At 43.9% G+C, this 14289-nt stretch overlaps 1 protein-coding gene across 4 annotated transcripts; it reads right to left on the bottom strand.

Annotated features, from left to right (window-relative positions):
* Positions 1 to 997: 997 nt before the first annotated feature.
* stard15 (StAR-related lipid transfer (START) domain containing 15) lies at positions 998 to 13914 on the bottom strand. Of its 4 annotated transcripts, XM_030369201.1 has the most exons (8): positions 13643 to 13914; positions 13436 to 13518; positions 13109 to 13255; positions 6496 to 6643; positions 4989 to 5092; positions 4158 to 4275; positions 3173 to 3225; positions 998 to 2339 (listed from the first exon to the last, which is right to left on the bottom strand). In XM_030369201.1, the coding sequence occupies exons 1-8, from the start codon at positions 13650 to 13652 to the stop codon at positions 2127 to 2129; spliced, it is 876 nt and encodes a 291-aa protein (XP_030225061.1). In that variant the 5' UTR covers positions 13653 to 13914; the 3' UTR covers positions 998 to 2126. The 4 variants fall into 4 exon arrangements, with proteins under 4 accessions (XP_030225061.1, XP_030225062.1, XP_030225063.1 ...); XM_030369202.1 differs by having other exon boundaries at positions 13109 to 13518; XM_030369203.1 differs by having other exon boundaries at positions 13109 to 13209; positions 13436 to 13907.
* Between the last annotated feature and the right edge of the window lie 375 nt (positions 13915 to 14289).

The raw sequence follows: 14289 nt of genomic DNA, 5'->3' as shown, positions 1-14289 counted from the left end.
TCTGTCTCATCATGGACTTCCAAACTCTCTCGTTACTAACGGTGGATGTTGCCAAGCTGTCACTCCGATCGAGACTGGCCAATAGAGACGTGTCTTACATCTTTCGGCGTAGGTCCCGCCCACGAGATTCAGCTCAACAGCAAGCAAAGCTTTTGGATTCACAGGGCAAAAGTTTTGGATTCGCAAACAAAAGTTTGGGATTTTTATCACATTTATTTTACTTGCAATAAAACATTTTTTGATTGCAGTGTCGATAGTTTTGCTCTCAAATCAAATTTTTGGATTGCAGTGTGGAAAGTTTTGCTCTCAAACCTATTCTGTTTGATTGCATAATAAAGACACAAATCTACCTCCATAAATAAACCACGTGTTGAACATTTATCTAGCCCGAAACCCCAGAAGATTAAAATAAAGTTTCATCATAAGTCTATGTAAATACAATTATTGTAAAATTCTGTTTGTCGATAAAATGGTTCACCATTATTTCCCCACACACACTAACCAAGCAGCTTTCAGCGGGCTTTCAGTGCCTTATGAGGCCTGCCAGGGCGCGCCGACCCTAACGTTGACAACGGTCATAGGCCACGCAGAACACACAAGCACGGACGCACCGGGGGCCTGAATGAGACTCTAGTGGGAGAAGTTGGACAACGGTTGAGTTTCCTCTTTGTGGGCCCAACGACAATCTCAGTGATGCAGACGGGAAACCGGAAGCGGCTGAGACAATACAGATTGGAGTGGGTTTGGACAACAGCTGTGTTTCTACGTAGGAAAGGAGGATACATAAACTATTCCCTCAACGCCGTAGGGGAAAAACAAGCTCACTATTCAAGTAGGAGTTTTAGTAGGCCTACACTGCAATGGTGAAATGTATTCCTATTTTAGATATGAATGGAAAACGCCATGTCATGTTATTGCTATATAGGCTTACACCAACTGTGTCATTTTGTATAAATATAGGCCTATATAACCACCCAAAGAATAAGACAGAATTTGATTATGAGACAGAAAAATAGGTTTATTGACAAACGGGGAAACGTCTTTACATCAACAACGGGATTGCCCGTTGTTCCCCATCCCCTGAGATTTGCTGTGTTACCATTCTCTGTACATGTCATTCACGCTATCTTGTAGAAGCCTTCTGTCGTCTGTTTTGGATACTGTAGTCTGCCCCGTAGGCGAGTTCAAGTATTTTGCTTACTGTAATCATATACAAACAAATTACACAATCTATTAACCAATCCAAGTACACCCTGAAAATCAGTCGCACAAGCGCGAAGGGTAGCTTTTAAGCCCCTATGTTATAGTGCACATCCCATTCCACTTCTAAGGCAATCATGCACGGAGTTACATAACTTCACCACTAGAGGGCACTGCATATTAAGAAACTGATAGTTTATTTATTATATAATTATCTCACTGCATAAGGAAACTAAATATCATATATAATATCATATTTACATACTCAAATAGAAGGAAAAAACAATCTTGCTGAGGCTTGATAGGAAAAAAACTAGTTTCAGTTAAACGGTCAGACAAAATAAATGAGTATTACAGAATGTTCCTGGAAGTTAGCAGCATTTCACACTCAGAGGAACCGAATCAACATGCATTCACATCTGTCTGAAATGTTGTATACATGCAGAGGTCATGTTTATTTCTCACTCTCTCTTCCTCCCTCCCTCCTCAACTTGCAAAGAGAAGAAAATAAACTTAATTGACAGACAGAAAGATTAGACCGAGATAGACGGACAGACACACAATCATGTCATCCTGATGGACTATCAGAAAGACAGACTGGAAGTCAGTCAGACAGACAGAAATCCGTCAAGACAGACTAGTCACACAAGACTAGTCAGACAGACGCTTAGTCAGTGGGCCAAACACTCAAATCCTATTCTCAGAAAATCTGTCACTCAGAACAGATTGCGAAAGCAAGGGGAACGATCGCTAACGAAAACAACAGCAGCTTCCCGCCTCCTCCTCAGTCCTCCTCAGTCCTCTTCCTCCTCCTCTTCCTGGCTGTGGTGAGCCTCCTCCTCCACCTCCTCCTCGCTGTGGTGATCCTCCTCCTCCTCCTCCTCTCAGTCCTCTTCCTCGCTGTGGTGAGCCTCCTCCTCCTCCTCTCAGTCCTCTTCCTCGCTGTGGTGAGCCTTCTCCTCGTTGAGGCTGCTCTCGTCGATGTTCTCCAGGGAGTCTGCGCGCTGCAGCGTCAGGTCGGCCACGCTGACGCAGGGCAGGGTGTTCTGCTCGGGATACATCCAGGGCTTCAGGCCGGGGTTGTGCTTCCGCTTCCACTCGGGGTACTTCAGGGACGCCTTGTAGATCTTCTTCATGGCCTGGGTGGAGCGGGAGGAGGGAGGGGTGTGGTTGGGTGGGTGTTCATGAGGGATGGAGAGGGGTTCAGTTAGTCGAGAATGTAGCAACTGCTATTTTTGCAGGCTCCACCTGAATAGATCTGTCTGGATTACTTATTATTTGAAAATAAACAACTCGAATGGTCCTACCCCCTCTCCTTCAACGCTGACTCTGAGACTCCACCCATTCCAAGTACATGGACGCGCAATCATGCACAAGTGAACACAGATGCGCGAGAGCGAGCCATTAGCTAGTTAGCGCGGGGGGAGGAGGAGTGCAGTACGACCGTTTGATTGACGTACTTACTGTCCAATGCCACTCGGTGGTTCTGGAAATCATTGGCTGGAGTTTTTCGAGCCCTGCCGTTCCACAGATGATTGACTCATTTAGTTTTCATGGCAGTACTTCTAACTCAGTGGCTGTAAGTGTGTTATGATAAGGATTTAAAGTAATTTTGCAAAAATGGACAAACAAGAGAATTCCATACCCAACCTTTAAGATTGATTTTCTGCTTCTATGACGAGTTTCTGATTGGTTGAGATCATTCTAGATTCTCTGCCTCTATGATTCTGACGACACTAGGTCATCCTGGATTTTCTGCTTGGGCTTTTGTTTTAAATGATTTATGTTCTCAAACAAAGAACAAGATTTATTTATTTAATTGGCCTCACCAATCACTTGGTAATCTATGATTTACCAAGATAACATAGCAATAGAGTTTGTAAATAACAATAAATATTGGGATTGTGGTAACTCATGTATAGATAATATAATACAGTGGAGGCACATCATAGCCGTGTTAGATGGATGTTACCTTCGGAGCGACAAACTGGGACGCCCTGTTGACCACCCACTTGGGCAGGGATCCTACGTACACACCAAGAGAACACATCGGTTAAAACACACACACACAGGGCATGAGTTGACATTCTGATTGTTGATAGACTCAGGAGTGGTTCAAAGCACAACTGGCTTCACTGAACACACACACACACACACACACACACACACACACACACACACACACACACACACACACACACACACACACACACACACACACACACACACACACACACACACACACACACACACACACACACCTCTCCCATCTATCACAAAAACACATAAATACAGAATGAATATAGAAACGGGCACGTGTACACACACAAACTAAACTGACACATTATTACAGATGGTTCATGCAAAACACACATCCTGCTCTCCAAGACAACACACATATGGTCAAGACAAAAACACTAGACCTATTCATACTACAACACATGCACACACAAAAGCACACAGCAGCTAATATTCTCCATATGCTAATGGTAGACGGCAGATAATAATGACCCAGGACAGATAGCTGGGAGCGAGGTGGGAAATGTGCTGATGTCTGCAGATTTGGATAAAACATTCATCTCCCAGCGAGGGAGCTGGCGCTTCAAAGACTTCCTGTCTCTCAGCACGGAGCGCCCCCCGAATGCGCGGCCGCTGGCACACAAGGCACTGCGTCCCAGCGTGCGTTTACTGCATTACTTTGCACTGCTCTTATGTAAAAGCGGCGGGAAGCCCTCCATGTACACTCACAATGTGCTGCTGTGTTCTCAAAACAGTGTCTACTGCTGGAGCTCAGTCAAGTAGTTTGCTATCTCAGATACCCTTTCTCTGCGTCTGCGTTCACGCCGCCAAATATAACCTAAAGATAAAACAAGTAAGCATTCACCTCTGCCTCGTGTGAGCAGGCGTGACCTCACCTCACAGGTCTACCACGGTCAGTGGGTACAGGGTGACCTCACCTTTGGGGTCTACCTGGGTCAGGTAGTAGAGAGTGCAGCTACTTGGCCCGTTGGACTGGATCAGGTAGCCGGTGAGCAGCGAGACTGCTCTGACGTAGTCCTTCTTGGGAGGGTGTTGCTGTAAGGAGTGGAACGGTTCGTGTTCTTTAACACACAACTCCGTAGCAGCTGCAGTCTCCAACATCATTCCTTTGGCCTAGCACATTATTTGACTTACCCTCCCCCCAATGTAAAACTCTACAAACAATGTAAAAAATATACACTGCTTTCTTTTGAATACAAAATGTGAATTGCATTCTTTAATTAAAACACATTTCTAGTAAGTGCCCATAATGATCTATAATTAAAGTGATCAATGAACGTTGAAGTGCACAGAAGTAGACACAAAGAAAGAAGAGACAAGGAAGTTGAGAAGAAGAGAGTAAAGTACGAAAGAAAAGAAGAGTAGAGGAGAAAAGTTGAGTAGATCCGAGTAAAGTAGAACCAAGTGGCGTAGAATTGAACAGAGTAGACAAGACGAGGAGAGGAAAGGAGTGGACCCTGGAGTTTAAATTGCACAATTGGTTCTACTACAAACCAAGTTCCCTATACATGTCCCATTGCTCCGAAACCAGCAGTCAGTGTCTACATTGTTAACACTGCCGTGAACAAATTAAAGCCTGCCACTGTTTGCCGGGCAAATATAAGAAATTAGAAAAAAGTATTCCCGCACAGGTAAAAATAAACATAGGAGCCCGAAACATGCTTCCCAAGCTTCTCCGCTTGTCTTGATCATCCGACATTAAAGATTCAACAGGCAATAAGGACAGAGGTAGAGAAGGAAAGACGTACGGGGTGTTTGACAGAGTAGTTGATTATGAGGTAGTCGTTGCCGAGTGGTAACCAGGATCTCATGGTTACAAAGTCTCGGTTCTTCAGTGGACTCGGACACTTCCCTGAACACACAGGAGTGAAAAACACAAGACACAGTGAGATTATGCCTTGTTTAGGTCAACTCCCAATAGTTATATTTGCATGTGATTGCTAATCACATGTAAATATGACACTTTTTGCGTATATTAAGTTGTAAGCATGGATGAATCTGTTTTGGAATCATGGATGATTCCAAACAGTTGGAATCGAACCATCTTACCCTGAGAGTTACCATTTATAATCAATTAACATTAGATCAATATAATTATGGCAGGATGGGATCAGGATAGTTTAGTGGCTAGGACGTTTCATCCAAAAGGTTCTAGGAAAATGTGCTAGTATTAACAATGCAGATATCTATCATTAGTTTGTTGTGTTCCGCTTAAAAAAAAAGCATACATAGGTCACAAGAATAGCATCCCATTAGACAAAACTGTAATGAAGCGCAGTGTAAACAATGTCAGGCCAGCCTTCCATATTGTCCCATTTTAAACTGGTCGCTCAGGTCTCCACGCCATCCCTAGGTTTCCCTTTTACCCAGAGTTCATAGCGTTTGTCCGCTAGTCAACAGGTAAGCAGTGGGAGGTTTGTGGAGAGGAGTCCGGGGTAGAGTTTCAGGACCCCAGAGGGGTTCCTTTTCCTGTTTCCTGTTGGTTGTGTTAGCGAGGGGTTGACCGCGTTATTATGATTTCCAGAACGGTTTCTTTGTTTGTCGTGTTGGAACTCCTCGAGATACACAATATAAAATCATGAACAAAGGTCTCCAGATCCCACATAGAGATATGCCACGTCCCTTTCTCCCTACCCTCAGACTGCGTACCTGTCCCCTGCTGCCAAGAAATACTGTTATACAAATGGATGATGTTGTTACAACCCAATGGAGGGATTGAAATTGTCCGGTACATCTGTACGTTCCCCTCTATTAAGTTGACATAACATGTTTTTGTTTTGGATATTAATATACACTAGACGTCTTATCAACACTTGATTCCTCTTGTCACACTAGATTATATTTCATATTCTGTGAGACAGATTCTGTCTGCATAAGACTGTCCTACATCAAACAGGGATTTGGCCTACAATGCACTTTCTGGTTTACACAACACGCCTGCATGCAGGCACACACACTCAGTTTCCAATGGACTTATGTTTGTCTGTTTGTTTTGGATATTTCTCTCTTGCTCTCCCTCCACACCCTTAAAGTACACAACTCCCTTTATGTAACTCTGAATACTTGCTAGCTGTTTTCCAAACTGCCCTGAATCCTAACAGGCCAGACGGGGAAACAAACTACATCTTTACAGTGTAAATGCTTTCAAACAACCAGTCAAGTAAACCCCTAGCAAGAGTGGTTAACAAAGTACACATCAACCGCCCCAGAAACAAAAGGCAACAGAATACTTTGTAAAGAAATGGCGAGTCTTACAGGAGTAGTAGCCAACGTCTGCATTGACGGTGAGTCGTCCGATATCGTAGGTGTCAATCATGTTGGTGTCCCACTTCTTGCGGTAGCTGGTGTCATGGAGGACGTCATACACCGTATCCGCCCGCACGTCCTTACACGTGATCCGCATCTGAAACCCGTGCAGAGAGAGAGGCCTTTAAAACACTGATTCTACTTCAAGGCTTCACTACTCATGAGAACAAGAAACACAAACAGATTAATAAAATTAATTCCGATTCTTATAGCTCCTCTGCAGTTCTTTAGGTTGTGTTTTTACGTCTAGGTAATGCAAGAAGTATGTTATCTGTGTAACGACTCCAATCATGATGGCATGCTTATAATTGATCAGCCTTGCTTATAAGTCGCTTTGGATAAAACCTTAGTCGGCCAAATGAACAAAACAGAGGGGAAAACGGAGCAGTATTCAGCAGCGGCGATTCAGCACTGGAGTCCATTTCTTCATGATGAGGCAGAGGCCGCTTGACGCAGACGGTCTACAACAATATAACGGGTAATTATGTGCAGACGTGTTAAAGCCAAGCAGCACGGTATCTCCTGTGAGCAATTCATCAGTCTGACGTCAGTTCAAGCAGGGTTAATAATGCTTAATCAGAGTTACTTATTAATGATATGAGAGAGAGAGAAAGAGACAGAGAGTGACAGGGAGAGAGAAAACAACAATAGAGGAAGGAATAAATATATTTCAGGAGCCAGGCAGCAATTTTCAATATCTTAAAGAGGACATATTATGAAAACAACACTCTTTCTGGGATGTGGGGTGTAGTTTTGGGTCTTTGGCCCCCACACTCATAAAAACTTTGAAAAAGTCTGTTCATGATTTTTTGAGTGAGATATGCATTTCTAAAAGTACCCCGCCTACAGTTACCAAACGAGCGAGTCAGCTTCGGTGCCCCCTCTTACGTAGAAAGGGGGCACAGTTGAATATTACCTCCCACTTCCCCACTCCCCTCCAATCAGAGCACAGCTACGATTCTGTGGACCAGCGGACGAGCAGCTCTGGTGGGGGGAACTCGGCAGCAGCCCGGCAGCTCAGCTCCGGGAGCACAATCCCTTTTTCTGCCGGACTGCCACCGAGCTCCCCCCGCCAGACAGTTCAGCTCCCGGAGTTCAGCTATCATCTGAGACGCGCATAGCTTTTGGCCGTGATTTTAGATATAGGAATATTATATAAATACCAATAAATAATGTTATTATATTATATTATATTATATAGATATAGAGCTCCAGGAGTCCGCAAACACAGCAATCCCTTCTCCTCCATGCTGTGGTTCAGTCTGACAGCTCATTGGTCAATTGGCAGCAGCTCATTTGCATTAAAGCTACAGACACCAGAAACAGCGCATTCTGAAGGGACTGAAACAGAGGGAAATAGCGACGATTTTTTTTCCTAAAAGCTATTTCCAGCAAACAGCTTCAAAAACATGTTTTCTGGAACTCATATACAATGTTTACTTGTTGGGAAAACACCATAGTATGTCTCCTTTAAACAAACCTGTTTAAATACTGAGAGTCAAAGTTTTGGACAATTGCAGTCCCCCCCCCCAATTTGTTTAACAATGTGTTTTGAACTATGGCAGGGAACAGGGATATAGTCTCAGTAAAACTAAACACAACACAGTGTTTATCTTAACAAACAACACAAATGGTTTCTACTTAGGACCTCATTCTGCTTATTTCAAGTAGAAACTCTGGTGAAAGGGGGGGGGGGGGAGGGGGGAATTCAAGTGGATGGAAGAAGTAGGTTGTAACACTTTTCCACTGTTGTAATCTGAGGGTCGATTCGGTGTCCTACTGTACCCTGGCCTGAGCAGCAGATATCAGACACTGTAGCCGGCTAACCTAGCAAAGACAGGCCGCGTGTAACTCAATCAGCACGCTTCTCCTGCACCCCCTTAAACATTAATGAATCCACCTCTCTGCCTCTCAAAAATAAAAAGGAGTCAGCTCTAAAGCCATTTTGCAAGGACACTCACATCATAGTTAATGTGATACAGGAGTTATGGGAATTATTATGTTATTTTTTATTATTAGTATGGAATTACATCGCGAAATAATGATATTCTCTAAAGATACGGAGCACTACAAGAATGGAACGTTGTGTATGTCTAAACCCAAGCCTTAACCGAAACTCAGAAGATGTAAACTTCTACTTTTTTTTTTTAAGGCAAAAAAAGAACCTCCATCACATCCAGCTGTCAGCGTTCAATGACACCAACAACCTGCACATCTCCCTGCACTGTCTCCCTCTTATCGTCTGTATGTCGTATGTCGTCACCACCTGCCGAACATTTAATATTTAATGTATGAGAAGATGCGCCTGGCTGCTCCTGTAAGACCAACTAAATTATTCAACCCGTTCCTAAAATCCTCCTCATTATCTTGGCCCTGTCTTAAGGGAACTGAACATAATAGGTCTACGGGCCAACATTTTCCCAGAATATCACATTAAGACAGAAACATCCATGTTTGAAAATTAGGTTGTTTTGGATACTGCAGACATTATTGGTGTAACCAACACTGAGCTAAACCAGTACAACCAGAATATCAGGGGGCGGCGATATATCTGTACTTTGGCTTTAGATACATGGATATATTTTTCTTCAGCTTTCATTATGTCGAATGTTAATGGGAGACTTTAAGGGACCACAGAAGTTTAGTTCAGCACCAGCAACCATGTCACCCCGGATCAATGAAGTAATCTGAATATGCCATGGCAGTGTTTTTCTGGGAACTGAGTAACGTAAGAAAACCTACTTTGAAGAGAACTTGGCAGGGCTACCTGAGGTTCAGCAACACCATCGGTACTCAAGTTCCCGCTCACTAGTGACCATCCTCTTTTCCACCTGAATCTTTCAGCAAGCTGATGTGTTCATCCGTGGCATGCAGACTCCTGGAGAGACCGGAGGCGTTTAACATGGCTATGCTAGTGTTCTTGTTGTGTTCATCACCGTCAGGCTGAGCTAATCTGTGTTTCTATGTTCTGTGCTTTTGTGATGTTCTGGGCCGTTAGGCTGGCTAGGCTCCATTGTCATGGAGGTCACCACTGGTAAGCTAGGCTGTGTCGGTGCTCTCGGCTAGCCAAGCCAGGCTAGGCGAGACTGTGTGCCAATGGTGCTCTATGATGCAAGGCTAGAATAACCCGTGTCGCTATGGTATCCATTAATGCAAGGCTAGGCTAGTCTGTACCGTTGCTGCTCCTTTCTGAAAGGCTAGTCTGTGTTCCATTAGTGCTATGTGATGCTTAAATAGATTAGGCTAATCTGTGTTCCTTTGGTGTGCTTTGTTGCTAGGCTCTGCTACTTTGGTGTCATTTGGTGCCTAGTGAGGCTAGTCTGTGCTCTTTTGGTGTTCTTTGTTGCTAGGCTAGGCTAGTCTGTGGTGTTCTTTGCTGCTAGGCTAGCATATGTTGCTGCATAAAAGCCCTCCTCATTTCTGTAGATTGACCACCCCCTGCATAAAATCTTATTTCTCAAGGATGTCTTGATGGCACTTATATAAAAAACTAAGTCAAGATGGGGGGTATGATTCCAGCCAACTTGAGGCATTAAGAGCTCATCCTTTTCACAAGCCCAACCTTGGCTTACAGCCTCCATTATCTACAATAACAACAATAGATGCCCTTTACCAGACGCTTTTATCCAAAGCGACCTACAGGGAATTCAGACACGCAATTAAGGAGCAGAGTTAGGGTATCTTGGACCAAAGAGGCAGGCTCTTCTAGACAATGGGGATATACCCAGTACCCTTCACTTGGGAGATAATCTCCCATCCCTAGCTATTACACTATCTTTCCCAACGCATTACCTCCAGCATGGGCCTTGCATAATGTGGGCTGTACGTGACACGTCATGCATCCAGTCGATTCAGATTTTGCTTATTCTATTAGCAGAGTCTCAGTTGGTACGTGTCGATGATGCCATAAATTATGATATATATTATTCAAAGACAAAGAAACGCTAGACCAAATACAGGTAGCTGGATGCCTTGGCCATTCCTGTGAATGAAACATGACGACTTTTACCTTGCACTGACTTTAATGAGTTTCAACCTTTACCCTCTGGGCCCGCATCATATGTCCAGCTAGCCACATCCCTGACCTTACCCTAACCCTTTTACGCTCTGTGTTTGTGAGTCAGGGATTATGTGTGTGTGTGTGTGTGTGTGTTTGCCTGCGGTTTAGACTATTGTTGATCGCTGTTCTAGTGCGTTGCGGTGACTGGACTGGATGCCTGGACTCTCCTCATGGTTAACCGGCCAGCACCACATCACCAATTTAATCTGATGTGCATGTATTTACCTGTATGTCAATTATGGCACCCATTGCACTCCTGACCATCCCTGGAAGAAGGGATCCCCCCTACTATTGATCCCTCTTCCTTGCTAATTCAAGGGAGGTTTTTCTTGCCCTTGTGGGGGCTTGGGTTAAGGGGGGTGTCCTCAGTATTTGACCTGTTAAGCCCTTTGACACTCTAATGGTGATTAAGGGTTATACAAATAAAATTGAATTGAAGAGTTCCTGTACTACAGAATCCAACCGATGAGGATGGCCGCTGATATTACTGGTAGAGTTCGCTACGATCATACCTGGTCACATGAACACTGGCCATGACCTCGTGTGACCACAGAGGTAAAGACTGTTTGTGGTTTGTTTGGTTATTTTTTAACAGCCACATCATTAAACTGATGTACAACATAAATCTGTACTTTGCAATTGTGGATTACCAAGGTGTGTCAATTACTGTACAGTCACTTGGTCAATACAAGCTGGGGAGGTAGGCTAGTCTAGTCTATGCCCCTTTGGTGTTTTTAGTTGCTAGGCTAGGCTACTCTGCATAATCCTTGCTGCCAGCTAGTCTAGAATTTGTTTTTGGAATGCCCATTTTGGCTGGTGTGGTCAGTCGGGAATATTCGAGAGGTAAGTTCCCAACATTCGGTTGTTGACTTTTCCATTAGTGGCATTAGTGATCACTCCTTGAGCAAGCAGAATAGCGTAAGCATAAGGTGCTACCTTAAAGTCTACCTAATTTGCAGATTTATTTACCTTAATTCTCTTTTATTGTACTCATTATTTTTGTAATATTGTGAAACTTATTTGCCGTCAACCTGCAAGAAGCGTCAGCTTCTTTTTAAATTGCGCAGCAATACCTCGCTTAGAAGCACCTATTAAAACATTACACAAGTTTGGACAAGTAAGTGTCAGGCTACTTCACAGCAAGATCAGTGTTCAGTCCTTCCGAGTCTCAATCTCAAAATATCCGGACCTATCACCAGAGAGATGATCTATGACCTAACGCAAAGAAGATGACATCAGAGAGATGACCTACCACAGGCCTATTCAACTAGCGGCCCGTGGGCCAAATGCGACCCCTCTTACTTTTTTTCTGGCCCGCAAGAGGTTGCATGCAAAAAAAAAATAATAATAATAAAGGAGAAACATAGTTGCATGCAAATCAGGTTTCTGTGTGTAGCCGGTGATACTAGCCAGTATCCGTACCCCACAATCAGGAACTGGCATCACTTATTCTGACAATGTTTGGCTCAACCGATACGTGTGAGTCTAGGTTTTCTCATATGAATGCCATCAGAACAAGGGCACGTTGCTCCATGACCTATGAGAAGCTGCATGAGTGTCTCAGGATGAGCCAAACTAGGCAAACAAGGCAGTGCAATCTTTCTCACTAACCGGCTCAAAATGTCTCATATGTACAGTAGTTCTCCTTTGTGATGATTCAAACAACATTGTTGAATTCTAAATACGTGTCCAAAATATGTGGGAACAAAATCTTTTATAATGATACGATTAAAAGTGAAGGAAGGAATGCGTCTGACAAGTTTATTCCATGTAGTAGTATTATATATATTAAGTTAACACTACATTAAGTAAGATTAATTTGTAGCGATTTATTCACATAGTTTTACTCTGTGTGGCCCATGAACCCCCAGTGGTTTTCCTTTTTGGCCCACTTTTTAAGGAGGTTGAATAGCCCTGACCTACCATCTAGTGTTAAAAACAATCACAATCAATAAGTGAATTGATTAAATTCTGATAACCAATTAATACTTGTTGTTCTTTACCAAGTAAAACCTAGAATAACATTTGCTGCATCCAGGTTCACAAATACAAGAGATGGTGTCTCTTATCTCTTACATATCATTGTGAAATTAATAACAATTTTTTTCTACCAAATTGAAGAAGCAACTTCGGGCTTTGGTATTACATGAAGGCATGCCAATTATTCATTGACATTTGAGATGTAATAGCCTACACTTTCATGTATTTTGGAATGAGTAGTTCTGAACCATCTGTAGGGGAAACAAACCCATGAAAATAATGTCAAACAACGAGATGAGTCATAGATACAGTAGAACGATAGATCTAAATAAATGAGCATGAGTATGAGCGATAGGCTACTCTATGATAACTAGTGATGTGACGATTTCGGTATCTGTATCTTCCGGGGTCCAGGACCATTACCTAACTCCGGGCTACCAGTGTTGTGTTTGGAGCACACAGCAGCGCCGCAGTGCAGCGAGGGGGAGTGCGGCAGCACCGGGAGAGATGCACCCTACTTGCCTTGAGTTTCTGCACCGTGTTGCACTCCTCCGCTCTGCACCACACGGTCACGCCTCCCTTGTTGTAGCGGGCCAGCCATCCCTCGTGGTTTTCGCATTGTTCTTTGAAAGAAGTGAAATCCGTGTCGTCCGGGATTTGGACAGGCATCTTGTGCAGGATACAATATAAAGTGCAATAGTACAAAATAAAACAGGCCTTTTTATTGGCTGTTAAAACGCCGAATCACCGCCGTTTTTCCTTGCATTTGCTCCCACACTCTCTTTCTCTCTCTCTCTTTTTTCTTTTGACCAACTGAGGCCAACCAAAAGAAAACAAATGGCAACTTACTTGCCGGAGGGGAACACGGTCTAATTCACGCACGGTGAATGCTAGTGAAAAGCAAGCAGATATTTCCGGTAGTCCACAGTCAACTGAAAGTGCAAAAATAAATAACTAAACTGTTACTCAACCACCACTAAACCTCCCTGGATGTGGGTCCCTCTCTCTTTGCTCTGTCAGCAGGTGTGTGGGTGCTCCGGGTCTGCGAGTCCTCACCTGGTATCATTCGTCACAAGCAAGAACGCCGTTGAATAGACCAGGTGAGGCGACACGTAAACGGATACCTCCCCGGTTTCCAGGTGAAGGCGGAGACTTGAACACGCTCGCTGCATTTAGCCAGACTGACTGATGGACAACAGATCAGGTGACGGCTCCCAATGGTTATTCCTTGTCTGCGAATGCGTATCTAATACAAAACACCGTGCTGTCCGCACTGTACTGGGGGGCGCGAGGTATCACGGCAAATCACATTAAATATGAACTGATGCGAGACTAGAACTAAATATGCAACTTGGCTCTGACCGCCAGAGGGCACTGTGCACACAAAAAAAGTGAGCGTGTAAAGGAGTGAGTAGGCCCGTCTGTGTTGCAGGCCTGCACGTGTGTGTGTGTGTGTGTGTGTGTGTGTGTGTGTGTGTGTGTGTGTGTGTGTGTGTGTGTGTGTGTGTGTGTGTGTGTGTGTGTGTGTGTGTGTGTGTGTGTGTGTGTGTGTGTGTGTGTGTGTGGCCTGCGTACACATGTGTGTTGCATGTGTGAACATGTGCATATGTCATGTATGTTTGTCATGTGACGTGATCCCAGACACGCAATGTAAAATAACGTAAACTGGTAAACCCCACTTCCATCTCTATGGGCGGCCTTTG

This window comes from Gadus morhua, chromosome 10 (assembly GCF_902167405.1).
Source record: "Gadus morhua chromosome 10, gadMor3.0, whole genome shotgun sequence".
Lineage (NCBI taxonomy): Eukaryota > Metazoa > Chordata > Actinopteri > Gadiformes > Gadidae > Gadus > Gadus morhua.
This window is presented reverse-complemented; position numbering and strand designations above follow the sequence as displayed.

Bases quoted from the DNA above. Each gene is read 5' to 3' on its own strand.
- stard15 (XM_030369201.1), bottom strand. The intron at 6,644-13,108 runs GCAAGTAGGGTG...CACGGGTTTCAG, and splicing joins ACACGGTGCAGAAACTCAAG to ATGCGGATCACGTGTAAGGA. The intron at 2,340-3,172 runs GTAACATCCATC...CGCTCCACCCAG, and splicing joins CCCAGTTTGTCGCTCCGAAG to GCCATGAAGAAGATCTACAA.